Source organism: Tachyglossus aculeatus, chromosome 7, assembly GCF_015852505.1.
Source record: "Tachyglossus aculeatus isolate mTacAcu1 chromosome 7, mTacAcu1.pri, whole genome shotgun sequence".
Classification (NCBI taxonomy): Eukaryota; Metazoa; Chordata; class Mammalia; order Monotremata; family Tachyglossidae; genus Tachyglossus; species Tachyglossus aculeatus.
The window spans coordinates 13,521,117-13,547,631 of record NC_052072.1 but is presented as its reverse complement, the minus strand read 5'-3'; the positions used below and the strand labels follow the sequence as shown (position 1 = coordinate 13,547,631).

At 51.4% G+C, this 26,515-nt stretch overlaps 1 protein-coding gene across 1 annotated transcript in view; it reads left to right on the top strand.

Annotated features, from left to right (window-relative positions):
* The window catches only part of IGFN1 (immunoglobulin like and fibronectin type III domain containing 1), a 38,016-nt gene extending 13,796 nt beyond the window's left edge, over nt 1–24,220 (top strand). Inside the window, exons 12-25 of the mRNA XM_038748743.1 lie at nt 3,173–3,288; nt 4,167–5,190; nt 5,649–5,773; nt 6,831–6,972; nt 7,526–7,819; nt 8,724–9,029; nt 10,433–10,606; nt 12,576–12,704; nt 14,226–14,528; nt 15,155–15,243; nt 17,265–17,460; nt 17,756–18,055; nt 22,408–22,734; nt 23,510–24,220. Of these exons, the coding sequence (XP_038604671.1) occupies nt 3,173–3,288; nt 4,167–5,190; nt 5,649–5,773; nt 6,831–6,972; nt 7,526–7,819; nt 8,724–9,029; nt 10,433–10,606; nt 12,576–12,704; nt 14,226–14,528; nt 15,155–15,243; nt 17,265–17,460; nt 17,756–18,055; nt 22,408–22,734; nt 23,510–23,523 (3,539 nt within the window). The 3' untranslated portion in view covers nt 23,524–24,220. The remainder of the gene's footprint in view (nt 1–3,172; nt 3,289–4,166; nt 5,191–5,648; nt 5,774–6,830; nt 6,973–7,525; nt 7,820–8,723; nt 9,030–10,432; nt 10,607–12,575; nt 12,705–14,225; nt 14,529–15,154; nt 15,244–17,264; nt 17,461–17,755; nt 18,056–22,407; nt 22,735–23,509) is intronic.
* The last annotated feature ends 2,295 nt before the right edge of the window (nt 24,221–26,515 follow it).

Genomic DNA, 26,515 nt, shown 5'->3' with positions numbered 1-26,515 from the left:
CAGAGGGTCCAGGTCTGCTCAAAAGCAGAGGAGATTTTGGAGTTGACCCAGGGATAGGAAGGGCTAAATGCGAGGCAGAGTCTTGGAGTGTTCCAAGGGAACTGGGGTCTTTTAGGGAATGTAAATCACACCCTGGGGTAGCAGAGGATGAGGCAGGGAGAGTGGGAACAGAGCGTTTAGACTCCTGGTGCATTAGAAGTTTCAATCTCAGAAGAACCGGGCATCCCAGTGGCTCAGAGGGTCCCGGGACAGGGGATGGAGCAGAGGGTGGGGTTGGGTCCCCAATCCTCAAGGGAATGGAGTCTGAGACTGAGAATGATTGTGGAGCTGCCTCAAGGGGTCTCCGGGGCCTGGGGTCTGAGGGTTGGGCTGCTTATGGGGCTGGCTCAGGAGGTCCCAGGATAATGGGGTCAGAGGGCATGGAGGGCTTTGAGGAAAGAGGTAAAGGTCTTGGGATGATGGGGTCCCAGGGTGGAACTGGGTTTGGTGGTAGGTCTGGGAGCCTTGAGGCTATGGACTCTGGGAGCGGAACTGGTCACATAGCTAAATCAGGGGATCTTTGGGGTACAGAGCCTGAGGGGAAGGGAAGCTGTGGGAAACCTGAGGAAATGGGGCTTGGAATTAGGGCAAGTTATGGAGCTGACTATGGGTGCCATGAGCTAAAGGAGGCTGAGGGAGGGTCTGGTTATGTGGCAGGGACGGGGAGTGGAATTGAGGATGGAACTGGGCCCAGAAGTCAAGAGACATTGGGATTTCAGGATGGAGTTAGAGATGGGTCAGGGGGCTCTGGAATGCTGGGGCTCAGGGGTAGGCCACTGGGGTCTAGGGGTGGAGTTTGGGGCAATTTAGGGGGTCCTAGAATACTGGAGCCCAGGATTAGGGCAGGGCATGGGACTGGTTCAGTAGGCCCTGGGTTATTGGGGTCTAGGGATGGAATTGGGGACAGTTTGGGGGGTCTTGGAACTCTGGAGCCTGGGGGCAGGGCAGAGAGTGGGGATGGTTCAGTAGGCCCTGGGTTAGTGGGGTCTAAGGACGGAGTTAAGGACAATCTGGGGGATCCTGAAATACTGGAGTCCAGGATTAAGGCAGGGCATAGGCATGGCTCAGAAGGCCCCAGGTCCCTGGGGTCTAGGGATGGAGTTGGGGATGGTTTGGGGGGCCCAGGGAACCTGGAGCCTGGGGGCAGGGCAGAAAGTGGGGATGGCTCAGTAGGACCCGGGTCAGCAGGGTGTAAGGATGGAGTTGGGGACAGTTTGGGAGGTCCTGGAATGCTGGGTCCTGGGGGTTGGGCAGGGCCCGGGACTGGCTCTGGAGGCCCTGAGCCAGTGGGATCTAAGGATGGAGTTGGAGACAGTATGGGGGATCCTGGAATTCTGGGACCAAGGAGCAGGGCAGGGCCTGGGGCTGGCTCAGGAGACCTCAGTTCAGTGGGGTATAGGGATAGAGTTGGGGACAGTTCAGTGGGTCCTGGAAAGTTGGGACCTGGGGGCAGGTCAGGGCATGGCTCAAGTAGCCCCGGGTCAATGGGGTCTGAAGATGGAGAGGACAGCTTGGGGCCCTCAGGGACAATGAGATCTCTGCAGGGACCTGATGTCAAAAATGGCTGCAGGACTCCAGAAGCACTGCAGTGGTTGGGTGGGTATGTTCAAGGGCTTGGATCAAGGCGATTGGAGACTCCAGGGTGGTCTGGGGAAGCCTCAGGGAGCCTAGAGACAATGAAGTCCAGTCCAGGTCACAGGGATGAGTCAGGCAGTAGAGTAGATAATTGGAGTGGAGCAGAAAAATGTGGTATATTGGGACCTGGGAGTAGAGGTGGGGATTGGGGTGGGTTAGGAAGTCCTGGGAGAATGGGGCCTGGCATTACAACAAGATTTGGAACTGTCTCAGGGGATCCTGGGGAAATGGGGTCTGAAGGTGGGATAGGTTATGAGACTGAGTCAGCGGGCTTTTGGGGATCAGGGTCTAGTGATGGGACTCCCAGAATGATGGGATCTGAAGAAGGGATAGGGGATGAGACAGGGGGGCCTAGGATTATTGGATCTGGAGAAGGGATGGGAGATTGGTCCAAATCAGAGGATCTTGGTGTAATGGGGTATGAATCTGGTGCAAGTTGTGGGACTGGTCCAGGAGGTCTTGGGGGTTTGGGATCCAGGGCAAGGGCAGGGTTAGGGGGTCCCAGGAAAATAGGGCCTGAGAGTGGGGCTAGCTATGAGGTTAACTCAAGGGTCCTAGGGTCACTGAAATCTGTGGGCAAGTTTGGTTACAAGGCTCTATCAGGAGACTCTGAGGAAGAGGGGCTAGGGGATGGAGCAAGACATAGAACTAGGTCCAGGGGCCCCAGTGGAATGGGAACTGGAGATGGGGAAGGGTATGGATCTGGGGCAGGAGATTCTAGAGAAATCAGGCTTGGGGTTGAGGCAGGGCTTGGGGCTGGGAAGGAAGGTTCTGCAAGAATTGGGTCTAGGAGTGAGACATGGTTTGGAGCTGGGTCACAGGGTTTTGGAGGAATCAGATCTGGGGATGAGGCAGGGTTTGAGGCTGGGACAGAGAGTTCTGGGAGAATGAGGCCTGGGGTTGAGGTAGGAATTGGGCCAATAGGGCCTGGGGCTGAGAGAGGGTTTGGAGTTGGTTCAGAAAGTTCTGGAAGTATTGGGCCTGAGAGTGAGGCAGGGTTTAAGGCTGGATCACAGGATTCTGGAGATAATGGACCTGGGGGTGAGGTAGCATTTGGGGCTGAGGCAGGGAGTTCTGGGATAATTGGGCCTGGGGGTGAGGCAGGGCAAAGGACTGGGGCAGGGAGTTATGGAAGAATCAGGCCTGGAGGTGAGGCAAAGTTTGGGGCTGGGGAAGAGGGTTCTGGGAGAATAGGGCCTTGGGGTGAGGAAGGGTTTGAGACTGCGGCAGAGAATTCTGGGAGAATCAGGCCAGGGCGTAAGGCAAGAATTGGAGGAATCAGGCCTGGGTCTGAGACTAGGTTTGGAGTTGGATTAGAAGGTTCTGGAGGAATTGGGCCTGGGAGTGAGGCAAAGTTTATGGCTGGATCAGGGAACTCTGGGGATATTGGACCTGGGGGTAAGGCAAGGTTTGGGACTGGATCAGGGTGTTCTGGGGGAATAGGGCTTGAGGCTGAATCAGAGTTCATAGCTGTGGCAGCGGGTTCTGGAAGAATCAGGTCTGGGAGTGAGGCAGAGTTTGAAGCTGGGGCAGAGGGCTCTGGGAAAATTGGATCTGGAGGTGAATCAGGGCATGATGCTGGATCATGGATTTCTGGGGAACTTAGACCTGGGTGTGAGGCAGGATTTGGGGTTAGGGCAGAAAGTTCTGGGGGAATTGGGCCTGGGGTTGAGGTAGGGCAAGGGACTGGATCAGGAGATTCTGGCAAAATCTGGCCTGGAGATGAGGCAGGACAACAGACTGGATCAGGGACTTCTGGGAGAATTGGGCCTGGGGTTGAGGCAGAACAAGGGATGGAAGCAAGGGGTTCTCAGAGAATTAGGCCTGGTGGGGAGGCAAAGCAAAGGGCTGGATCAGGGGGCTCTGGGAGAATTGGGCCTGGAGTTGAGACAGAGCAAGGGATGGGAGCAAGGGGTTCTGGGGGAATCAGACCTGGTTGGGAGGAAGGGCAAGGGGCTGGATCAAGAAGTTCTGGGGGAATAGGGCCTAACAATGAGGCAGGGGTTTGGGATGGATCAGGGGGTTCTGGTAGAATCGGGCCTGGGGGTGAAGAAGGGTTTGGGGCTGAGGCAAAGAGTTCTGTGAGAACTGAGCCTGGGGGTGAGGCAGGGCAAGGGACTGGGACAGGGAATTCTGGGAGAATTGGTTCTGGGAGTGAGACATGGCAAGGGGCTGGGAAAGCAGGCTCCGAAGGCCCAGGTCACTCAGTCCTTCTCAGTGGCCTCTGTCCTCCTGAAGAGTCTCCTCTGACTGCCCCTCTGGATGCTGGGAAATCTACCTGGGATGGGATAGGTGTGAGGGACTGGGGGTCTGCTGAGGGGCAGGACCCTGCCCTAGGTGGGGTGGAAGATGCTGGGGTAGGGGTTGCTGGGGCAAGAGGTTCTGGGTTAGGGAACAGCAGGGCAGAGGATGCTGGGGCAGGGAGCACTCTGGCAGGGGGAGCTAGGGCAGGGGGAGCTGAGGCAGATTGCAGGGCTGGATCTGGGGGCCAGAAGGGCTCAAGGAGCCCAGGGAACAGGAGAATGTCCCTGGGCAACAGCTGGGTGGGTGGTTGGGTCCAAGGAGCAGGTCCCTGGGGAAGCTCTGGAGACAAAGAAGAATCGGAGTCAGCTAATGGCTCTGAGGCAGGGACCTCACAGCCTGGGAGCTCAGAGGCACTGAGAGTGGTGAGTGGTGGGGACCATTCTCAGACCTCTGGAGTCTTGGGTTCCCAAGAAGAAAAAGAAGCCTCTCTGGGAGGGAGAAGTGGGCCAGAGGGCACTGGAGACTTTAGGACCCTGAATGGCCAAAGATGTGGAGCCAATTGGGCAAGGGACAGCAGGTCAGGACTTTCCGAAGAGCTGGAACCCCTGGGAAGAGGAGGCTCAATTCTTGGACGCCGAAGCCCAGGTGATCTAGATGCCCTGGGAGGATGGGATCTCTCTCCAGGGAAAGACAGGTGTCCGGGAGAAGCCAGGTTCTCAGAGGAAGGGGACGCTGTCTGGGGCAGAGATCCTGTCCAGAGTCTGGAGAAGTCTGCAGATGGATCCCTTCGGGGCAGGGATTTGAGCTCCCTTGATGGAGGAGTTTCTGGGCTAGAGAGCAAAGCTCACCAAAGACGAATGGGGGCGAGAAGGAAACTGGGATCTGTGGACAGTGAAGATGGAAGCAGAAGCAGAGTTCCCCGGGCCCAAGAGGATTTTGGGATGAGAGCAAATGATGGGAAGTCTGAGTATGGGCAAGGCAGAAAGTGTATGAGTGGAGGCCAGACGGAGCCATCCCAGGCCCCAGGAGAAGCACTTAGAGAGGATTTGCCTCAGAGTGGGAGCCAAAGGAGAACAGAAGAGGTTCCAGGGAGAGAGATGGCAGGATTCCTGGCTGACTCTGATGATGATGAATGGAGCTGGGACCCCAGACGTGGACCCGGTACCTGCTGGGCCAGGACGGGGAGGTTTGCTCTCAGCAATGAAAACTTGCCCAAGAGCCCATCATCCAGAAAGAAGCCAGGGATGAACTGTCTCCTAAGCCTCGCTCAAGGTATGAACTGGACCCTGGCTGGAGTGGGCAGCGTGGCCTGGGAGATGGGATTGCTGGTCCAGGGGTTGCTTATGGCCCAGCAAGGCTGCAGTTTTCTTCTACAAATCATGGGTGCAGATTTGCATATTATTCACATGCCCAGGAATTCACAGAAACCCTCCAGACTCTGCCCCTGCCCTCCCCCGTGAGATGTGGAAAAACAGCTGAAATGGCTCACTATAGTGTCCTCAGCCTTGACTGCAGAGAGATTTCCAAACCTATCCTGACAAGGCTCCCGGGGTCTCTGAGGGATGCTCCCAGGGTCTCTGAGGGATGCTCCAGGCCCCTGTCCCCTGGGTACTGGGCAATGGGAGGTGAAAGGAGAAAACAGGTTGCAGTCCCTGGGTCTCTGCTCTCTGTTCTGCCCGCTGTCCAGCCTCTGCCTCTCTAGTGATCTAGGCTCCCTTACATTTACCCAGGACCAGCCTGTCGCTTCCTCCAAGGATTGATCGACGTGGATGTACTAAAGGGGGAGGCTGCCATGCTTTCTTGCACCCTGACCAGTGACCAAGTGGCTGGAGCTTGGTTTAAGGATGGGCTCAAGGTATTTCCATCCACCACTTTCCTCCAGGCTGTCCAGAGCCTCCAGGAAACTGCAACCCCTCCTGTCTGTTACATCTGACTCAGGATTCTGCCATTTTCTTTTCGACCATTGGACAGTGCCCCACTGACCATTGGACAGTGCCCCTCCTCCAGGAGGCCTTCCCAGACTGAGCCCCTTCCTTCCGCTCCCCCTCGTCCCCCTCTCCACCCCCCCATCTTACCTCCTTCCCTTCCCCACAGCACCTGTATATATGTATATATGTTTGTACATATTTATTACTCTATTTATTTATTTATTTATTTTACTTGTACATATCTATTCTATTTATTTTATTTTGTTAGTATGTTTGGTTTTGTTCTCTGTCTCCCCCTTTTAGACTGTGAGCCCACTGTTGGGTAGGGACTGTCTCTATATGTTGCCAATTTGTACTTCCCAAGCGCTTAGTACAGTGCTCTGCACACAGTAAGTGCTCAATAAATACGATTGATGATGATTTCTCCCCCTATTCTCCATCTTTAAGTGACACCTGTGGTGTTCGAGTACTGACCCGAAGCAACTCTATTCATTCCTTTATTCACTCAGTTATTTATTGAGCACTTACTGTATGCAAAGCACTGTACTAAGCACTTGGGAGAGTACAGTATAACAATGAATAGATATAATTTCCTGCCCATAACAAGCTGACAGTGTAGAGGGGAATTAATAAGTAAAAAATTTCAAATATGTACTTATGTGCTTATGGGACTGAGAGGTGAGGATCAATAAAGGGACCAAATCAGGGTGAAGTAGAAGGGAGTGGGAGAAGAGGACTTAATCAGGGAAGACCTCTTGGAAATGTGCCTTTAATAAGACTTTGAAGGTGGGGAGAGTAATTGTCTGTCAGATATGAGGAGGGAGGGCATTCCAGGCCAAAGGCAGAAGTGACTTGCCAGGGTCACACAGCAGACCAATGGTGGAGCTGAGATTAGAACCCAGGTCCTTCTGACTCCCTGTCGCATGTTTTATTCCCTAGGCCATGCTGCTTCTCCTTCTCATCTGCTGTGGTTCTCACTTCCAGCTTACCACCCGGGATGGAGTCACCTTTGAGCAGGAGGGACCCACTCACCGGCTTCTCATTGGTGAAGTGCAGACTTCCCATGCTGGGAATTACAGATTCGAAGCTGGGATCCATGAGAGTGAGGCGGTGCTGACAGTCAGAGGTGAGTTAGTTTTACCAAGACTGTTGTATCGTACTCTCCCAAGTGTTTGGTAAAGTGCTGTGCACATAGTAAGTGCTCAATAATTATCATTGATTGATTGATCAACTTATGCCTAATTGCTCTCATCCCACATGGCTTTGGTGTTCCAGCCTGAGGCAGGAACTGTAACCGGGGACTGAATATTTCTCTTTCACTAGGCCCAACAGCCTTTTGGGAAATTCTGTAGGGACAAGAGAAGACAGCTGCCTTCTCACCTAATCCATCCCACACAGGTGGACAGCTCTAGTTTTTTCATGAGTTTCAGGGAAGATAATCCTAGCGTCTCCTTGGGTAACCGATTCCAACGTTTAAACCTCCATTAGACAGTTCCTACTTAGGTTTAATCTAAATTCCTCCTAGTGTAACTCAAGGATGTTTCTTTTCAGCTGTTCTTGTGGCAATAGGGCTCTTCATCATTTTCTGTTTTTGAGTCTCAAAGACCATTATTTTGTGGTTCTCAGCCTCTCCTCCACTAGCTCACTATCCCCTTTCCTTTCATTCTTCTCCGGGACAGAACCACCAACGCTGGCCCAGGATGTGCTGGAGAAGCTGAAGGAGCCAGTGGTGGTCAAAGCTGGGAAGAGTGTGCTGGTGAAAGTTCCCTTTGGTGGCCGCCCCCCAGTCCACTCAACCTGGAATAAGGATGGGGTGGAGTTCCTGGGCCAGGGAGAGGTCCAGGTGGACAACGGAGATGGCTTCACCCGCCTGTACCTCCCCATCGCCCACAGGAAGGACAGTGGGTGCTACAGCGTGAAGCTGAGGAATGGGAGTGGCTCTGCTGAAGCTCATTTCCAACTAGTGATCATAGGTGCAGGTCACCGCAGTCTGCTCTGCTATTGGGGTTGGTGGGCAGGGGGGCTGGAGAGGCTTGAGGGCTTGGTGTCACAGTCTGTATTCATATTGTGCATGGACTGGAGTCTCAGGAAAACTGGCTGCTCATTTGCATATCATTTGCATGCTCATGGAATCGTGGCATTGAATGAGTTAATCTGGTCCAGCACCTTGCCTTCAGGCAGGCTATGTCTTAACTATACAGGGCAGAATGGGGGTCTTTCCATCAGCATTCAACCAGTCAAAAGTGATTGAGTGCCTACTGGGTGCAAAGCACTGCACTGAGCACTTGGGGAATACAGTACAGTTGTTAGACACGATCCCTGCTCTTGAGGAACCTATAGTCTAGAGGGGAAGACAGACCCCAATATAAATTACAGTTAGGGGGAAAGCAACAGAGTTTAAATAATAATAACAATAATGATGATGGCATTTATTAAGCCCTTACTATGTGCAAAGCACTGTTCTAAGTGCTGGGGAGGTTGTAGATATGTATATAAGTGCTTCAAGTTGAGGGAGGGGGTAGAAGGAGTTTTGAGTGGTAGGGGATATGAGAGATTAGTCAGGGAAGGCCTCCTGGAGAGGTGATTTCAGAAGGGCTTTGAAAATGGAGAGAGCAAGAGTCTTCTGGATGTGAAGGGGGTGGGGATTTTAGGCAGTAGAAAAAGTGTGAGCAAGAGTTCATTGATGAGAGAGACAAGAACAGGACACAGTCAGTACATCAGCTTGAGAGGAGCAAAGTGTGCAGACCTAGGTGTCATGGCTTTGTTTGGGAGCTTTAAATAAATACCTTCTGCTGCTGTGGCTGCTGCTGCTTCCTTGGCTGAGTTTGACGCTTCTACTTCTCCTCTCCACTGTCCTCCCTTCTCCCCTGGGTCCAGACAAGCCCCAGGCCCCCCGGGGGCCACTGCAGGTGCTGGACTGCTCCTCAGGGGAGGGTGTGACCCTGGGATGGAGGGCACCCGGGGACGACGGGGGCAGCGAACTGCAGCACTACGTGGTGGAGCGGCAGCAGGTTGGCCGGCAGACCTGGCTGCGGGTGGGCGAGACCCCCAGGTCCGTCACTACCTTCTCCAGCAGACCCATGGAGCGGGGCAGGAAGTATCGTTTCCGGGTGCGGGCAGTGACATCGGTGGGAGCCGGTGAGGCGCTTGAGTCTGAGGAGGAGGTGATGTTGGCACCCAGAGGTGAGGGGACCGGAGGGAGAGGAAGGGAGGGATCCATCGGGGCCTTGAGGGTCTGGCCGGGAGGGGGAGAGAGATCTGGGGGCTCCGGCCTGCTTTAGTGATGGAGTGTCTGTCCCCTGGAGGAGCCATCAGCCTAGGTCAGGGCTGTTCTGATTATTCAGAGGATGCAGGCATGGAGCCCCATTGCCCAAGCGCACACTGTGCCCTCTCAGTGACCAGGTCCCTAGGTTAGTGCTGTGCCTTCTCAGTGACTGAGACCCTCAAGTCAACAATGTGCCCTCTCAGCGACCAGGACGCTGGGTCAGCAGTGTGCTCTCTCGGTGACCAAGACCCCAGGTCAGCACTATGCCCTCTCGATGACTGGGACCTGGGTCGGAGCTGTGCCCTCACGGTGACCAGGACTCTAAGCTAATGTTGTGCCCTACTGGTGACTGGGACCCAAGTCAGCACTGTGTCCTCTCGATGACTGGGACCTGGGTTGGCACTGTGCCCTCCTGGTAGCTTCCTGACTGGAAGGCCCCTCTGAATCCAACATTTACTGGAAGCTCCTGTCAATACTGCAGAATTAGCCAGGGAAAACCCAACTCAGAGGGGCAGAGGCACAGGATCAAGAGGGGCAGGAGACCCAGGAGTCTCAAACACTGGTGACCTTGGAAGAAAATGTTTAAAAAGTTATTTCAGCATTGCATGCTCCCCCACCCCCAGCCCCTAACCAGAATGCCCCCACCCCTCCTGTTCACCTAAAAGCCACAACCCTTCTTGCCTTCAAGTCCCACCTCCTCCAGGAAGTCTTTCCAGATTACTCCCTTGGATAGGTCAATTGGATCACTACAATAGCATCTAGAGTTTGTTTCAAGGCTCTATACATTAATGCTTCTGTAGCTGATGCCCATAGGTACCAGCTGGGTTCTCGGTCACTCCTGGGTATTGGTAGAATCTGTGCCTGAACTGGCTCCTCCACTGGGGCATCAATTTTTCATGGATAATAACAGTGTCTTCTCCTCCTCCTCCTCTTCCTCCTCCTTCCTCCATTCTTCCTCCCAGTGCCAGTTTTGTGTGTATGTGTTTATGTTGCCAATTTGTACTTCCCAAGCGCTTAGTACAGTGCTCTGCACACAGTAAGTGCTCAATAAATGCGATTGATGATGATGATGATGTTTCCTTCAAGAGACTAAGCTCCTCAAGGGCTTACCGCTAAAATGCGGAAACAAACTGTAAACTCCTTGTGGGCAGGGAATGTGTCTACCAACTCTACTGTATTTTCCCAAGTGTTTAGTGTAATGCTCTGCATACAGTAGGTGCTCAGTAAATACCATTGATTGATTAATTCCCATCCTGCAAGACCGGCTGTGGGCCTGGCCGGCCCCCTGTCCCACTGTGTGCCTCTGGCTTTGCCCCCACAGCCCTTCCCAGTGCCCCACCAGCCCCCACCATCATCCGTGCCACCAGCCAGGGCATCACTTTCTCGTGGTCAGCACCGCGTGGCCCTGGGAGCGCTGGACTCCTGGGTTACCTGATTGAGAAGCGGAAGAAAGGCAGCAACAGCTGGACAGCTGTGAGACCCCATCCCATCCCAGGTGAGCAGGGCAGAATGGAGAGAGGGTAGAGTAACTTGTGGGGAGTACTGAGTGGTGGGGGGGGGGTATGGACAGGAAAGCTGCAGACCAGGGGTCATGGGTCCCATTCGGGGTCATTTCAGGTGAAAATGGACCTCACCCAACAGCCCTGGAGGTTGTTGATCAGATCCTACGTTTGGTGCAGAGGGCCAGAGTTATCCAATCTCGTGCAGAATGAATGGCTGGCGGGGTGAATCAGTTTCTCTTGGGCTCTCCTGGGATCAGACCTCACACCCCACCTCCTCAGGGGCTGAGTGGGGATCTCCAGCCCTTGGGGAAAGGGAGAGAGAGTTTCCTCCAATAATCCATCCTCTCTCTCCAGGTAGTGTAATAATAATAACAATATAAATACTGTGGCAGTAAATATTTACTTTGTGCCAAAGAGTTATGGAATCCCCATTTCATAGCTGGAGAAACTGAGGCACAGAGAAGTTAAGTGACTTTCCTAAGGTCACATAGCAAGCTTGATTAGAACCCAGGTCCTCTGACTCCCAGGCTCAGGCTCTTTCCTCTAGGTCATGCTGCTTCTCTATCAATTACAGACCACTGACCTACTGCCTGAATAAACCTTTGATGGCCCAACCCTACTTATAGTAGTGGTAGTAGTTGTAGTAGTAGTTGTTGTAGTATCTGTAATTTTTTTTTAAATCTGTAATTTTATTTATTTGTACTGATGTCAGTCTCTTCCACTCTAGACTGTAAGCTCATTGTGGGCAGGGAATGTAACTGTTTATTGTTGTATTGTATTCTCCCAAGTCCTAAGTACAGAGCTCTGTACACAGTAAGCACTTCCCCCTTTTAGACTGTGAGCCCACTGTTGGGTAGGGACTGTCTCTATGTGTTGCCAATTTGTACTTCCCAAGCGCTTAGTACAGTGCTCTGCACATAGTAAGCGCTCAATAAATACGATTGATTGATTGATTGATTAATAAATACGATTGAATGAACAATTTTATGAATGACTGAATAGTAGTAGTAGTACGAATATCAGTAGTAGTAGGAATAGTAGCAGAAGGAGCAGCAGCAGTAGTAGTAGTAGTAGTAGCAATAGTTATTGTAGTAAAGATAGCATTTACTGAGCACCCACTTGGTGTAGTGCACTGTATTAGACACTGGGAAAGCACAGAACAATAAAGTGACATGTTCCATCTGAAATTTATTTTAATGTCAGTCTCCCCTGTAGGCTACGAGCTCCTTGTTGCCAGGGATCATGTCTTCCAATTCTACTGTATTGTATTTTCCAAAGTGCTTAGTCCAGGGTTCTGCACACAGTAATCACTCAATAAATACCATTGATTGATCGATTGATCGGTTGAAGATAACAATAATAATAATAATAACAACCATGGTGGAATTTGTTAAGTGCTTGCTATATACCAAGTACTGTACTAAGCTCTAGGGTAGGTACAAGATAATCAGATCAGACACAGTTCCTGTCCCACATAGAGCTCTCAGTCTAGAGGAGGGAGAGTAGGTATTGAATCTCTATTTTACAGATGAGGAACCTGAGGCACAGAGAAGGTAAGTGACTTGCCCAAGGTCACCCAGAAGACTAGCTGATCAATGCAGCAATGTGGAGGATAGATGGGAACTGGGGAAAGCCTGAAGGCCAGAAAACCGGCGAAGGGGCAGTAGTGTAGCTGTGGCAAGACCAGAGCTTATGCCAGGTTGGCAGTAGTTTGGGTGGAGAGGAAGGGGCAGAATCAGGAGGTGCTATGTGGCAGCGAACCAGCCAGTGTCCCTCCCTGAGTGCTGGACTTATCTCCCCTAGAGCCACCCTCTTGGGCTGGTGGGGAAGGGAAAGTTAATGGTGAGTGGGATGGCAAGATCTGAGGGCAGCAGGGACAAGCCTCCTTGATGTCCGTCAGTTCCTGCCCCGCCAGGCCTGGGGAAGTGACCATGGTTTCCTGGACAGGTGAACCTTTTGCAGAGAGGACGTGGACAGCGACAGATGTTCTGCCAGGATGCCAGTATGAATTCCATGTAACAGCTGTGAACGCCGCTGGTCGAGGGGAGCCTGGAACCCCATCAGAGCCTGTCTTCGCTTGCAACCCCATGAGTAAGACATCAAGGCCAGGTCTAGTGAGATTGGGAGTGGGGCTGGGAGCGGGAAGCACTTGGAAGAAGTTAGGAGAAGCAGCCTAGGAAATTGCCACCAAGCATCCAGGTGTCGGAACACAGAATATTCCTCACCCATCAAACAATAGTAGTAATCATAATAAGAATAACAATAATACCTGTGGTATCTATTATGCACTTTTTATGTTATTTATTAAGCACTTACTAGGTGTCAAGCATTGTTCTAAGAGTTGGGGTAGATACAAGTTAATCGGTGGCAAGCACTGTACTAAACACTGGAGTAGGCACAAGATAATCAGGTCCCATATGGAGCTCAAAGTCTAAGAAGGAGAGAGACTAGGTATTAATAATTATGATATTTGATTGGTATAGTATGGTATTTAATCCCCATTTAGCAGATGAGGGAATTGAGGCACAGAGAAGTTAAGTGGCATGCTAATAATTGTGATATTTGCCAAGACTGGAAGCCCATTGTGGGCAGAGAAGAGGAGGAGGAAGAGGAGGAAAAGAAGGAGATGGAGGAAGAAGAGGCGGAGGAGGTTGAAGAGGAGGAGAAAGAGGAAGAGAAGGATGAGGAGGTAGAGGAAGTAAATGAGCAGGAGAAGGTAGAGGAGGTAGAGGTGAAGGAGAGGGTGGAGGAGGTGGAGGGGGAGGAGAAGGAGGAGGAAGAGGAGGAGAAAGAAAAGAGGAGGAGCAGGAGGAGGAGGAAGAGGAAGAAGAGAAGAGGAAGAGGAGGAGAAAAAAGGAGGAGCAGGAGAAGGAGGAAGAGGAGGAGGAAAAGAGGAGAAAATGGAGGAGGAAGAGGAGGTGGAGAAAGAAGAGGAAGGGAGAAAGAGAAGGAGGTGGAGGATAAAGAGGGAGAGGAGGAGGAGGTCAAGGAGGAGGAGAAAGAAAGGAAGAGAAAGAGAAGGAGATGGAGGAGGAGGAAGAGAAGGAGGAAAAGGAGGAGGAGGAAGTAGAGGAGGAGGAGGTAGAGAAAGTAGACGAGCAGGAGGAGGAAGAGGAGGTGGAGGAAAAGAGGAGGAGGAGGAGGAGGTAGAGGGGATAGAGGTGGAGAAGGAGGAAGAAGAGGAGAAGAAAGAATAAAGGAGGAGGAGGTGGAGGAAGAGAAATAGGAGGTGGTGGAGGAGAAATAAGAGATGGAGGAGGAAGAGGAGGAGGAGGAGGAGATGGTGAAGAAGGAGGAGGAACAATCCAGAGTTCCTTGGTCATTTGTCCAGGAAGTCAGGATAGCCATCCCTGGGTCCAGCCTTCATCCCCTTTGCTCCAGTTGAATCCCATTTCTGTTGGTTGTGTCCAGCAGAGAGGAAGAATAATTGGGTGGGGGGGATGGTCAGTCCAGCTTTGGAGCAGTAACATTTAAGGACAGAATTCCCATAATCCCTAGGAGAGAGACATCTGAGTCATTTCCCAAATCTTGCAGGGAGGATAATCTCGGTGAAGTGGGGAGAGTAGAGTCCCTGTTGTATGGAAGTCACCATTTCCGGCATTTCCTCCTCAGGGCCTCCTGGCCCAGTGCAGGAACTCAGAGTGACTGACACATCCTACACCAGCATCACTCTGTCCTGGGCCAGGCCAGATGTCCAAGATGGAAACCATTGCCAGGGCTACTTGGTGGAGATCCGGGCAGCAGAAAGTCTCCAATGGAGCCCATGCCACACTGGTCTTGTGACTTCCACCACCTTCACCGCCAGAAGCCTGCTGCCCAAGGAGACCTACTTCTTGAGGGTGATGGCTCTCAATGATGGGGGGCAGAGTCAGCCTGCCACCCTGGATTCCTGGGTCCAGGCCATTTCCACAATCAGTAAGTCCACACTCCACCCCTTCACTCTATCCAGGGCCAACCCCTCTCTCAGGGTCTTGTGGTGCTCCACAGAGGGCGTGGCTGCAGTCACTGATCCGAGATTCAGGAAGGACAATCTACTGCCGTTCAAGGCTGCAGGCCCTTTACAAAATGTGTTTGAGCTGCAGACAAAAATGCAGATGGGGGTCTGGAGGGAACTGGCAGCTGGTGAGTTGGGGAAAGCTGACAGAGGGGTCCGGAGGAGCTGACACCAGGCAGATTTGGGGGAGCTGACAGGGGAATTAGGCAGAGCAGAGTCCAGGCAGGTTGGGAGAAACTAACGACAGGCTGGAAGAAGCTGACACCAGAAGGTTGGGGGAAGCTGACAAAGGGTGGGGCCGGAGGAACTGACACCAGGAGTGTTGGGGAGAGCTGGTGGTGGGGTCCGGAGGAGTTGACACCAAGCAGGTTGGGAGGAACAAATAGTGGGCTGGGGGGAGCTGACTAGGCAGGTTGTGGGGAATTGATGGGGGGAGGGGGTTCTGGAGGAGCTGATACCAAGAGGATAGTGGGAAGCTGACAGGGGGGTTCTGGAGGAGCTGACAACAGGAGGACTGTGAGGAGCTAACAGACGGGCTGGGTTTCAGTCTGTCCCAGGTTCCACATGGACACTAGCCCAAAAGGCTTCATGACGGTCAGCTGCGGGAGCACAGTCCGGGTGCCCATCTCCTTCGAGGTGAGTCTGGCCACCCTCGGGGCAGGATCAGGCCAAAGTCCAATGTATTCCTTTTAGGGGTCCCAAAGCCATTCCAGCCCCATGGGAGAGGCCAGAGGCAATGCCATCCTACATCCTGATTCCTCAACTCTCTGGGCTGTCTTAGCCAAGTTCACATGCCTGGTGGTTAAGGCCAAGCAACCAATCGATCAGGCAGTCAACTAATGGCACCTATGGAATGCAAAGTAATGTACTAGGCACTTGGGAAAGTACCATAGAAACACAACATAAGATAGATCCCTGCCCACAAGGAGCTCACAATCTAACGAGGGAGACAAAGATGATTTGCAAACAGTAGAAGCAGGAGGAAGAACAAGGATAAAAGAGGTAGCAGGAGACATATCAGAATTAAATCATCATAGCAGCATGGCATAGTGGATAGAGCAAGGGCCTGGGAATCAGAAGGTCATGGGTTCTAAGTCCAACATGGCCACTTGTTTGCTGTGTGACCTTGGGTAAGTCACTTAACTTATCTTTATCTCAGTTACCTCATCTGTAAAAGGGAGATTGAGACTGAGAGCCCCACATGGGACAGGGACTGTGTCCAACTCAATTTGCTTGTATCCACTCCAATGCTCAATACAGTGCCTAGCACATAGTAAGAGCTTAACAAATACCATTATTATTATCATCCAAAATTCATATATACATAAATGCTGAGGATTGTATAAATACACAAGTGCTGAAGTGGATAGTTGTTATTATTACTAATAGAACAATATGTAGCCCAATGCTCTAAATATAATATAAACACCAACAATATTGATCATATGATATATATAAATATTTGTATATATATATATGTGATAGGAATGAACTTAAGCAATCAATTCTACCATCAAAAATGGCCTTGTGTGCTATTAACAGTAAAATGAATTAATCAACCAATGGTACTTATTATTTTTATGGTACTTGTTAGCACTTACTTGTGCCAGACACTATATTAAGTGCTAGGGCTAAAACAAAATAACCAGATTAGATACAGTCCCTGTTCCACATAGGGCTCACAGTCTTTTACTGTGTGCAGAGCACTGTACTAAGCAGTTAGGAGAGGACAATACAATTGAAAAGACAAACACAGTCCCCATCCACAAGGAGTGTACAGTCCAGAGGGGAAGACAGACATTAAAATAAATTGTAGATATGTACCGAAGTGCTGTGGAGCTGAAGATGGGGTAATACCTGGTGCAAAAAGGGTAAAGATCCAAGTGCATAGGTGACACGAAAGGGAGATGGAGTAGGAGAAATGAAGGCTTAATCGGGGAAGGCCTCTTGGAGATGTCATTTTAATAAGGGTTTGAAGGTGGGGAGAGTGGTGGTCTGTCATAAAAGAAGAGGGAGGAAGTTCTAGGCCACTTGAGGGATGTGGACAAGGGATCTGTAGTAAAATAGATTAGATTGAGCTATGGTGAGTAGGCTAGCATTAGAGGAGCAATGTGTGTGGGCTGGGTTGTAGTAGGAGATCAAAGAGGTAAGGTACCCGGGAGAGAGCTGATGGAGTGCCTTAAAGCTGATGGTAAGGAGTTTCTGTTTGATGTGGAGATGACTGTTTAAGAATGATCAGAATAATTGATTACTTTTGGGTGGAAGTGGGCAAGACGAAAGTGCAGCAGGAGAGTCAGGTTAGGTAGAACTCAGGGAAAGCCTCTTACTGGTCAGGGGTTTGGGGGATGTTGGCCTGTAATTGTGAGTTGAGGGTGAGCTGGAGGAGAAATGAGACCTAGACCACATCATGGTTGGGGAGGGGAACACTCACAGACCCAAATGGAGGGGTGGATGGGATGGTCCATTGGGCTTGGCAGCAGGGACATTTAGGGGCAGAATTCCCATGATTTTCCAGGAAAGGGTATTCTAGGTTATTTCTCAAATCTTGAGGGGAGGGTGCCCATACCCACACCTGGCATTTCCTCCCAAGGCACCCACCCCATACATTCCAATTAATCCTAATGGCCATCACAACCCTGCCTCCTTCCCCTTGCCAGGCAGCGCCCACCCCAGAAGTGATCTGGCGTAAGGACGGACTGCCGCTGCCTCAGAGAGCTGTGACCACCACCAGGGAGGGGCTGAGCCTGCTCCTGATCCCGGCGGCTGGGGCCTCAGATGAAGGCCTGTACACCATCACCCTGAGGAACCCTCAGGGAAAGGAGGCCTCGTGGAGTATCCTGGTCCGGGTGGCAGGTAGCCAGGGCCTGGAGGCCTGGGCGCGGTGGGGGCCCAGGGTCTGGGTCAGATGGAGCAGGCTGATTGAGGGCCTGGGATTCCAGGCCATGGACTCCAGGATCCTTCAGCCCCACAGGTGGTTGGAAACTCAATATTGCATCACCCTGCAAGCTGGAGCAGACGGTCCTTTGGCTAAGAACATTTCCTTTCCCTGTGCCTCCTGCGTCACTCCACCACCCAGAGCTTCCTCCCGGCATGGAACAAAAGTTCTCTAACCCCACTCACCCCCTCCACTGTTGCCCCTATCCTGCAGACCCACCGGCAGCCCCCGGCCCCATCCGTCTGGAGCAGATTGTCCCCGGCATGGTGACAGTGGTGTGGGAGCCATCCCCAGATGAACATCAGGAAGGGCAATTCCACTACACGGTTCTGAGGCGCTCGTCGGCCTGGGCTTGCTGGCAGACAGTGAAAGACTGGGTCCAGACCAACAGGCTCACTCTGACCGACGTGGTCCCTGGCTGGGATTACTACTTCCGGGTGGTAGCCAAGAACATGGTGGGGGCCAGCAAACCCTCGGACACCAGCCAGCCCTGGACAGTCCCACGACAGCGAGGTAAGATATGGAGCCTGGATGTTGGGGTTTAGCCAACAGGAAGCAAACTGCAGGGATAATAATCCCTGCACGAGAAGCAGAGTGGCTCAGTGGAAAGAGCCCGGGCTTTGCAGTCAGAGTTCATGGGTTCAAATTCCAGCTCCGCCAATTGTCAGCTGTGTGACTTTAGGCAAGTCACTTCACTTCTCTGGGCCTCAGTTCCCTCATCTGGAAAATGGGGATGAAGACTGTGACCCCCCCGTGGTACAACCTGATCACCTTGTAACCTCCCCAGCTCTTAGAACAGTGCTTTACACATAGTAAGTGCTTAATAAATGTCATCATTATAAACTGCAGGGATGCCATTTCAGGATTCACAAAGTAACCACAAGACAGGTGGTTATTTTCCTTATCTTCCAGTGGTTAGTGCTTGGGACCGGAAGTCAGAAGACCTGGGTTCTAATCCCTGCTCATCAGCTGGCTGTTGCAAGTCACTTCTCCCCTCTGGGCCTCCTGTACTCCTTCTTTAGAATGGGTATGAGATATCTGTTCTCCCTCCCTCTTGGACTGTGAGCCTGTGTAGGCAGAGACACTCTCTGATCGAATTATCTTGTATCTACCCCAGGGCTTGGCACAGTCAATCAATCAGTAGTATTTATTGAGCACTTATTGTGCATAGAGTACTTTACTAAACTCTTGGGAAGTTACAATTCAGGCAGTAAGCATGATCCCTGCTCTCAAAGACCTCACAACCTGGAGGAGACAGACAGTAAATCACAGTGTTTAGCAATTAATAATTGTGCTACTTGTTAAGCACTACTGTATGCCAAACACTGTACTAAGTGCTGGGGTAGATGCAGGATAATCACAGGTCTCATATGGGGCTCACAGAATAAGCAGGAGGGAGAACAAGTACTGAATCCCCATTTTGCATATGAAGGAATTGAGGCAAAGAGAAGTTTAGTGACTTGCCCAAGATCACACAGCAGATAAGTGGCAGAGCTGGGATTGGAACTCAGGGTTTCTGATTCCCAGGCTTGTGCTCTTTCCACTAGGTCATGCTGCTTCTCATCATCATCATCATCAATCGTATTTATTGAGCGCTTACTGTGTGCAGAGCACTGTACTAAGCGCTTGGGAAGTACAAGTTGGCAACATATAGAGACAGTCCCTACCCAACAGTGGGCTCACAGTCTAAAAGGGGGAGACAGAGAACAAAACCAAACATACTAACAAAATAAAATAAATAGAATAGATATGTACAAGTAAAATAAATGAATAAATAAATAGAGTAATAAATATGTACAAACATATATACATATATACAGGTGATGTGGGGAAGGGAAGGAGGTACGATGGGGGATGGAGAGGGGGACAAGGGGGAGAGGAAGGAAGGGGCTCAGTCTGGGAAAGCCTCCTGGAGTAGGTGAGCTCTCAGTCTGGCCTTGAAGGGAGGAAGAGAGCTAGCTTGGCGGATGGGCAGAGGGAGGGCATTACAGGCCCGGGGGATGACGTGGGCTGGGCGTCGATGGCGGGACAGGCGAGAATGAGGTACGGTGAGGAGATTAGCGGCAGAGGAGCGGAAGGTGCGGGGTGGGCTGTAGAAGGAGAGAAGGGAGGTGAGGTAGGAGGGGGCGAGGTGATGGATGGCCTTGAAGCCCAGGGTGAGGAGTTTCTGCCTGATGGGCAGATTGATTGGTAGCCACTGGAGATTTTTGAGGAAGGGAGTAATATGCCTAGAGCGTTTCTGGACAAAGATAATCCGGGCAGCAGCATGAAGTATGGATTGAAGTGGGGAGAGACACGAGGATGGGAGATCAGAGAGAAGGCTGATGCAGTAGTCCAGACGGGATAGGATGAGAGCTTTAATGAGCAGGGTAGCGGTATGGATGGAGAGGAAAGGGCGGATCTTGGCAATGTTGCGGAGCTGAGACTGGCAGGTTTTGGTGACGGCTTGGATGTGTTGGGTGAATGAGAGAGTGGAGTCGAGGATGACACCAAAGTTGCGGGCTTGTAGTAGGGACTTAGTAAATACAATAAACAAATCAAGAAATCATAAATACATACAACAGATAAGCATTACCAGGGAAGGAGTGCTTAGTAAAGTGCTCTGCAAACAGTAAATGTTCAGTAAATACTACTGATGATGATGAAGGGGCTGAGATGGAGACGGGTCATGGGCCTAAATGGTGGGTGTCCAAGTGGGCAAGGGATCCAGCCTACCTACCCTGTATGAACATAAACTTGGTTACTGAAGACAGAGGGAGGGAAACCTTGTGTCTCAGAAAGCCAGATTGAGTCAAACCCCTCGGCCCTGAGAAAAGAGGACTAAACCCCCCAGAAGTGAGGGATTTGTTTCTGTAAGACCCTGGGATTAGAGTGAGAGGATCTGCTGGGGCTCATCCCAGACCCTCAGGGAATCCCTCTTCAGTAAAGCTGGGCTTGATATAACCTGGACCCAAGGTCAACATGGCCTAGTGGCTTGGGAGTCAGAGGATGTAAATTCTAATCCAGTCTCCTCCACTTGTCTAATGTGTGACCTTGGGCAAGCCACTTGACATCTCTGTGCCTCAGTTACCTCATTTGTAAAATGGGGTTTAATACTGTAAGCCCCATCTGGGATAGGGACTGTGTCATTCATTCATTCATTCATTCATTCATTCAATCAATCATATTTATTGAGTGCTTACTGTGTGCAGAGCACTGTACTAAGCGCTTGGGAAGTACAAGTTGGCAACATATAGAGATGGTCCCTACCCAACAACGGGCTCACAGTCTAGAAGGGGGAGACAGACAACAAAACAAAACATATTAACAAAATAAAATAAATGGAATAGTAAATATGTACAAGTAAAATAAACAGAGTAATAAGTCTGTACAAACATATATACAGGTGCTGTGGGGAGTGGAAGGAGGTAGGGCTGGGGGGATGGGGAGGGGGAGAGGAAGAAGGGGGCTCAGTCTGGGAAGGCCTGCTGGAGGATGTGAGCTCTCAGTAGGGCTTTGAAGGGAGGAAGAGAACTAGCTTGGTGGATGTGTGGAGGGAGGGCATTCCAGGCCAGGGGGAGGATGTGGGTCGGGGTCGATGGTGGGACAGGCGAGAACGAGATACAGTGAGGAGGTTAGCGGCAGAGGAGCGGAGGTTGTGGGCTGGGATGTAGAAGGAAAGAAGGGAGGTGAGGTAGGAGGGGGCGAGGTGATGGAGAGCCTTGAAGCTGAGAGTGAGGAGTTTTTGCCTGATGCATAGTTTGACTGGTAGCCACTGGAGATTTTTGAGGAGGGGAGTAACATGCCCAGAGCGTTTCTGCACAAAGATGATCCGGGAAGTGGCGTGAAGTATAAACTGAAGTGGGGAGAGACAGGAGGATGGGAGATCAGAGAGGAGGCTGATGCAGTAATCCAGTCGGGATAGGATGAGAGATTGAACCAGCAGGGTAGCGGTTTGGATGGAGACGAAAAGGCAGATCTTGGCGATGTTGTGGAGGTGAGACCAGCAGGCTTTGGTGACGGATTGGATGTGAGGTGTGAACGAGAGAGCGGAGTCAAGGATGACACCAAGGTTGTGGGCTTGTGAGACGGGAAGGATGGTAGTACCATCAACAGTGATGGGAAAGCCAGGGAGAGGGCAGAGTTTGGGAGGGAAGATAAGGAGTTCAGTCTTGGACATATTGAGTTTTGTTGGTAGACAGACATCCAGATGGAGATGTCTTGAAGGCAGGAGGAGACACGAGCCTGAAGGGAGGGAGAGAGAGCGGGGCAGAGATGTAGATTTGGGTGTCATCAGTGTAGAGATGATAGTTGAAGCCATGGGAGTGAATGAGGTCACCAAGGGAGTGAGTGTAGATAAAGAACAGAAGGTGACCAAGAACTGATCCTTGAGGAACCCCTACAGTAAGGGGATGGGAGGGGGAGGAGGAGCCTGCAAAATAGACTGAGAATGAACAGCCAGAGGGATAAGAGGAGAACCAGGAGAGGACAGAGTCTGTGAAGCCAAGGTTGGATAGCCTGTTACCTTGTATCTACCCCAGTGCTTAGAACAGTGCTTGTCACATAGTAAGCCCTTAAGAAATACCATTATTATTAGGTCTCTAGGAGCTATTTGGGTCTTAGGGCCACAGGAAGCCAGGTGGCTAGCTGGTGGCCACTGTGCTCTCAGCACCAACCCCCAGGAGCCCTGTCTTGAGCCCCATGAGAGGCGAGAGCCACCAGGGGTGGAATTGTGGGGAGAGGTTGGGGCTGCTCCTCTGCCGAGGGACACCTGGCCATGCTGAGAAAGACTCCGCCCTTGCCACCTCCTCTCCCTGGCCCAAGCCCTCAGCCCCGGTCCATCAGCCCTGGTCCCCTTTTCCTCCTTTCCCTCCTGTTGCCTGCAGACAAGTTCAAAGTGAAGCTGCCGGTCTACAGAGAGCTGAATCACAGCCAGAAGCCTCGGTTCCTGGTGCCCCTGAGGGCTCACCTGCTGCCCCAGGGTTGTGAGTGCCGCATGAGCTGTGCCGTGTGCGGGGAGCCCCGACCCCGGGTCAGCTGGTTCAAGGATGACAAGAGCCTGGACAGCCACCCGGCGGCCTACTGGACTGACGTGCTGGGCGTCTGCTCCCTGGTTATCCCCAGCGTCACCCCCGGAGATGGCGGTGAATACAGAGCCGTGGCTGAGAACCGGTTGGGCCAGGCAGTCAGCAGGGCCGTCCTCATTGTGACAGGTGAGCGAGCCCCGCCCAGATGACCCTCTGTTTCTCTGGCTCTCTAACTCTCTGGCTTGCCCTCTGTCCTTCTCTTTGACTGTTTCTCTGGTGCTCAGTCTCTCTCTGACTTGCTTTCTGTCTCTCTGACTGTTTCTGTGATGCTCAGTCTCTCTCTGACTTGCTCTCTGTCTCTCTGACTCTCTGTCTCTCTGATGATCTGTCTCTATGGCTCACTTTCTGTCTCTTTGACTTGCTCTCTGTCTCTCTTTAATAATAATAATGATGGTATTTAAGTGCTTACTATGTGCCAAGCACTGTTCTAAGCGCTGGGGGAGATACAAAGTAATCAGGTTGTCCCGCGTGGGGCTGACAGTCTTAATCCCCATTTTACAGATGAGGTAACTGAGGCACAGAGAAGCTAAGTGACTTGTCCAAAGTCACACAGCTCACAGGTGGCAGAGCCAGGATTAGAACCCACAACCTCTGAATCCCAAGCCTGGGCTCTTTCCACTAAGCCACACTTCTTCTCTTTCTGACTCGCTCTCTGTATCTCTGACTCTCCATCTCTGTGACCAACTCTGTCTCTGACTTGCTCTCTGCCCCTCTTTGACCCTCTGCTTCTCTGGCTCGCTCTCTGTGTCTCTGATTTGCTCTCCATCTCTTTGACTTGTTCTCTGATGCTCCATCTCTCTCTGACTCTCTCTTTCTCTCTCTCTCTCTCTCTCTCTCTCTCTCTCTCTCTCTCTCTCTCTCTCTCTTATTTGTTCCCTCATTCTTTCTGACTCTCTTTCAGACTCAAGCTTCTAGAGCCTCAGGGTCCAGGACAGCCTTGCCAGCTCCCCAGACCTGCATGAACCAGCTTTTTCTCAGTGCCACCAGGCTCTCAGGAAGCCCCTTTCCAGCCCCTATGGAGAGGATCCCTCTGCACACACTAGGGAGGGCACCTGGGGGCTGAAAGGCCAGAGGGGAGATGATTGGCTGAGGTACTCTCCCTGGCAGTAGCCAGAAAGCTGGGCAGGGTCAGACCAAGATACAGGAAATCTGCAGAGCCCAGAAGGGCAAAGGGGAAAAGGATCCCCCAAAACCTGTTCCCCATGGCCACAGCCCAATGCTTTTGGAAGTGAGGACATTGGATTTCTTTCTATCCTCCTCACTGCACCTCTCCCCACCAAGCCTCCTCATCCTGGCCCCCCGGACTTTGGTTTTACTCTTAGCCATTTCAGTAGAATAGATGCAAGCTGGACCACATGTTCCCCAAGATACTAAACCCTAGGTTCCTTCTTCAGAGACAGAGGTCTCTCCTGCCAGAGAGTGCCCTCAGACAGGAGTGGCAGAGGAAGGAGGGGAGGACTGTCTGCTTGTTTTGTAGGGCTGGGGAAGTCTGGGAAGGAGACTATGATCAGCATCATAGGTTGCATCGAATACCTTGGAAGACTTCAGGGGAGGTCGGGATGTGGTCAATAAAATAAACAGCCATATTTCCATAAGCCCCCTGGGCCCTTTTGACCACATTCATTCATTCATTCATTCATTCATTCATTCAGTTGTATTTATTGAGTGCTTATTGTGTGCACAGCACTGTACTTAGTGCTTGGGAAGTACAAATCGGCAACATATAGAGACGGTCCCTACCCAACAACGGGCTTACAGTCTAGAAGGGGGAGACAGACATCAAAACAAAACAAGTAGATAGGTGTCAATACCACATCCCACCTTGTCCAAGGTTAGGGACTTAGAGAGGCACATTCACTCACTCAGACCACTGAAGGGCCAGGAAATCCCATTTCTGGAAGGGCCTTCATGAGGTCATCTGGTCCAATCCCCTGCTTCTGGACAGGGGAATCAACTAAACCATTCAGGCCATCCAGGCCGATGGACACCTGTCCTGTTTATAAAGCTCTCCAGGGATGGAAAATCCTACTCTTATTTGCTCACTGGTCCCAGGGTCAAATTCCTCCTGAGGATCAGGAAGTTAATCCTTAAGTTTGACCACACTGTCTCTTGCTGCCATGTAAGGCCCTGTTCTCCTGGAGGACAATTCATCAGCTTCCTCCTTGTAAAGCCCCCTCAGAAGCCTGAATACAGTGATTCAATCAATCAAGCAATCAATCAATATATTTACTGAGAGATTACTGTGTGTTGAGCACTGTACTAGAAGCTTGGGTAAATATAATTGAGGCCTCGCAGCTGACCCTTCTCCATTATAACCAACTTCACTTCCTCTACTCTTACAGCACAGGCCGTAAACGATGCCCTTCATGGCCTGAAAGAATACTGCATCCCCTACTGGGTCCGGTTTAGGATAGGTGGGCTCTTAAGGCAGACTTAAAAATGGGGTAATGTGGGCATGGTGCAGAGGGCTCAGAGTGTGACAGCAGGGACCGTGAGTGATTCTGGCCCTGAGAAGCCGAGCACGGCCTCTGAGGCAGGGGCTGGGGGTGAGGGGAATGCAGGGGTCCGAGAAGATGAGGTCCAGCTGGTGTGCTGTCCTTGGCAGGGGTGGGTTTGCTCCCCTGGTCTGTATGGTGTCCTCACTTTAGCCCCGACCTCTCCCTTCCTCCCGTGGGACCCCTGGGACCATGGAGGGAAGCTAGCTCTGCCCCATGCCTCCCGGTGGGTAGGGGTGGGCTTAGGCCTGCAGCCTGCAGCCTCTACCTTTAACCTGAACTGGGTCATCGAGGCCTGGAATGAATAAAGCAGACCCTGGGGGTGGAAGGGGAGCAGAGGCAGGGGCTGAGGGGGAAAGGAATTGGGCTGGGGCTGGGGCTTGGTGGAGAGGTTGCGGGGAGGGGCAGTGGGCCAGTGTTGGGGGTTCGTGTCGGGAGAAGGAGTAGGGGCTGAGGGGATCTCTGTGTATTTTGACATTAAACGAGCAATGTGCAAGTTGTATGCAAATTACCAAGTGATCCAACTGCTTTTTTTTAATGGCATTTGTTAAGCACTTACTATGTGCGAGGCACTATTCTAAACCCTGGGGTGATACAAGCAAATTGGGTTGGACACAGTCCCTGTCCCAGATGGGGCTCACAGTCTCAATCCCCACTCTACAGTTGAAGTAACTGAGGCACAGAGAAGTGAAGTGACTTGTCCAAGGTCACACAGCAGACACCAGAGCACTTTAGAAACTCACACTCACCTGGGCCCCTTAGGACTTAGGTTCAGTTACATATGACCCCCTCAGCCCAGTTTCTTCACCTATGAAATGGCAATTAAGTCTTATTCCCTCTTAGACTGCAAGCCCCATGGGTAACAGGGACTGTGCCTCACCAGATTATCTTGTGTCTACTCCAGTGCTTAGTACAGGGCTTGGCACATAATAAACAATTAATAAATACCAGAATTCCTACTATTACGAACTCCAACTCGATCAATTGGAGAGGTCTCTAAAGCTTTTGGTGACCTGAGGGCTACTCCCTCCAGGACCTGCATGTCATCGGAGAGCTGGCATACGTGTTTAAATTTGGATTGTGGCACAGGGAGAGAGTAGCCACTGACCCAGGGAATTGGGTTTTCTTTGGGTATCATAGTGGGAGTCCATTCCCATCTGTGCCACGAAACCACCATTGTTGATTTTGCTGCCCTCTGGTCCCTCGGTTTACCCATTTGTACAACGGGTAAATGTTCAGAGATGATCCTTGTTCTCCTAGGTGGGCAGACTAATAATAGTAATAATGATAATAATAATAGAGCTATTTGTTTAGTGTTCACTGTGTGCCAAGCACAATGCTAAGTGCAAGGGTAGATACAAAATAATCAGATCAGACTCAGTCCCTGTCCCCCATGGGGTTCACATTCTAAG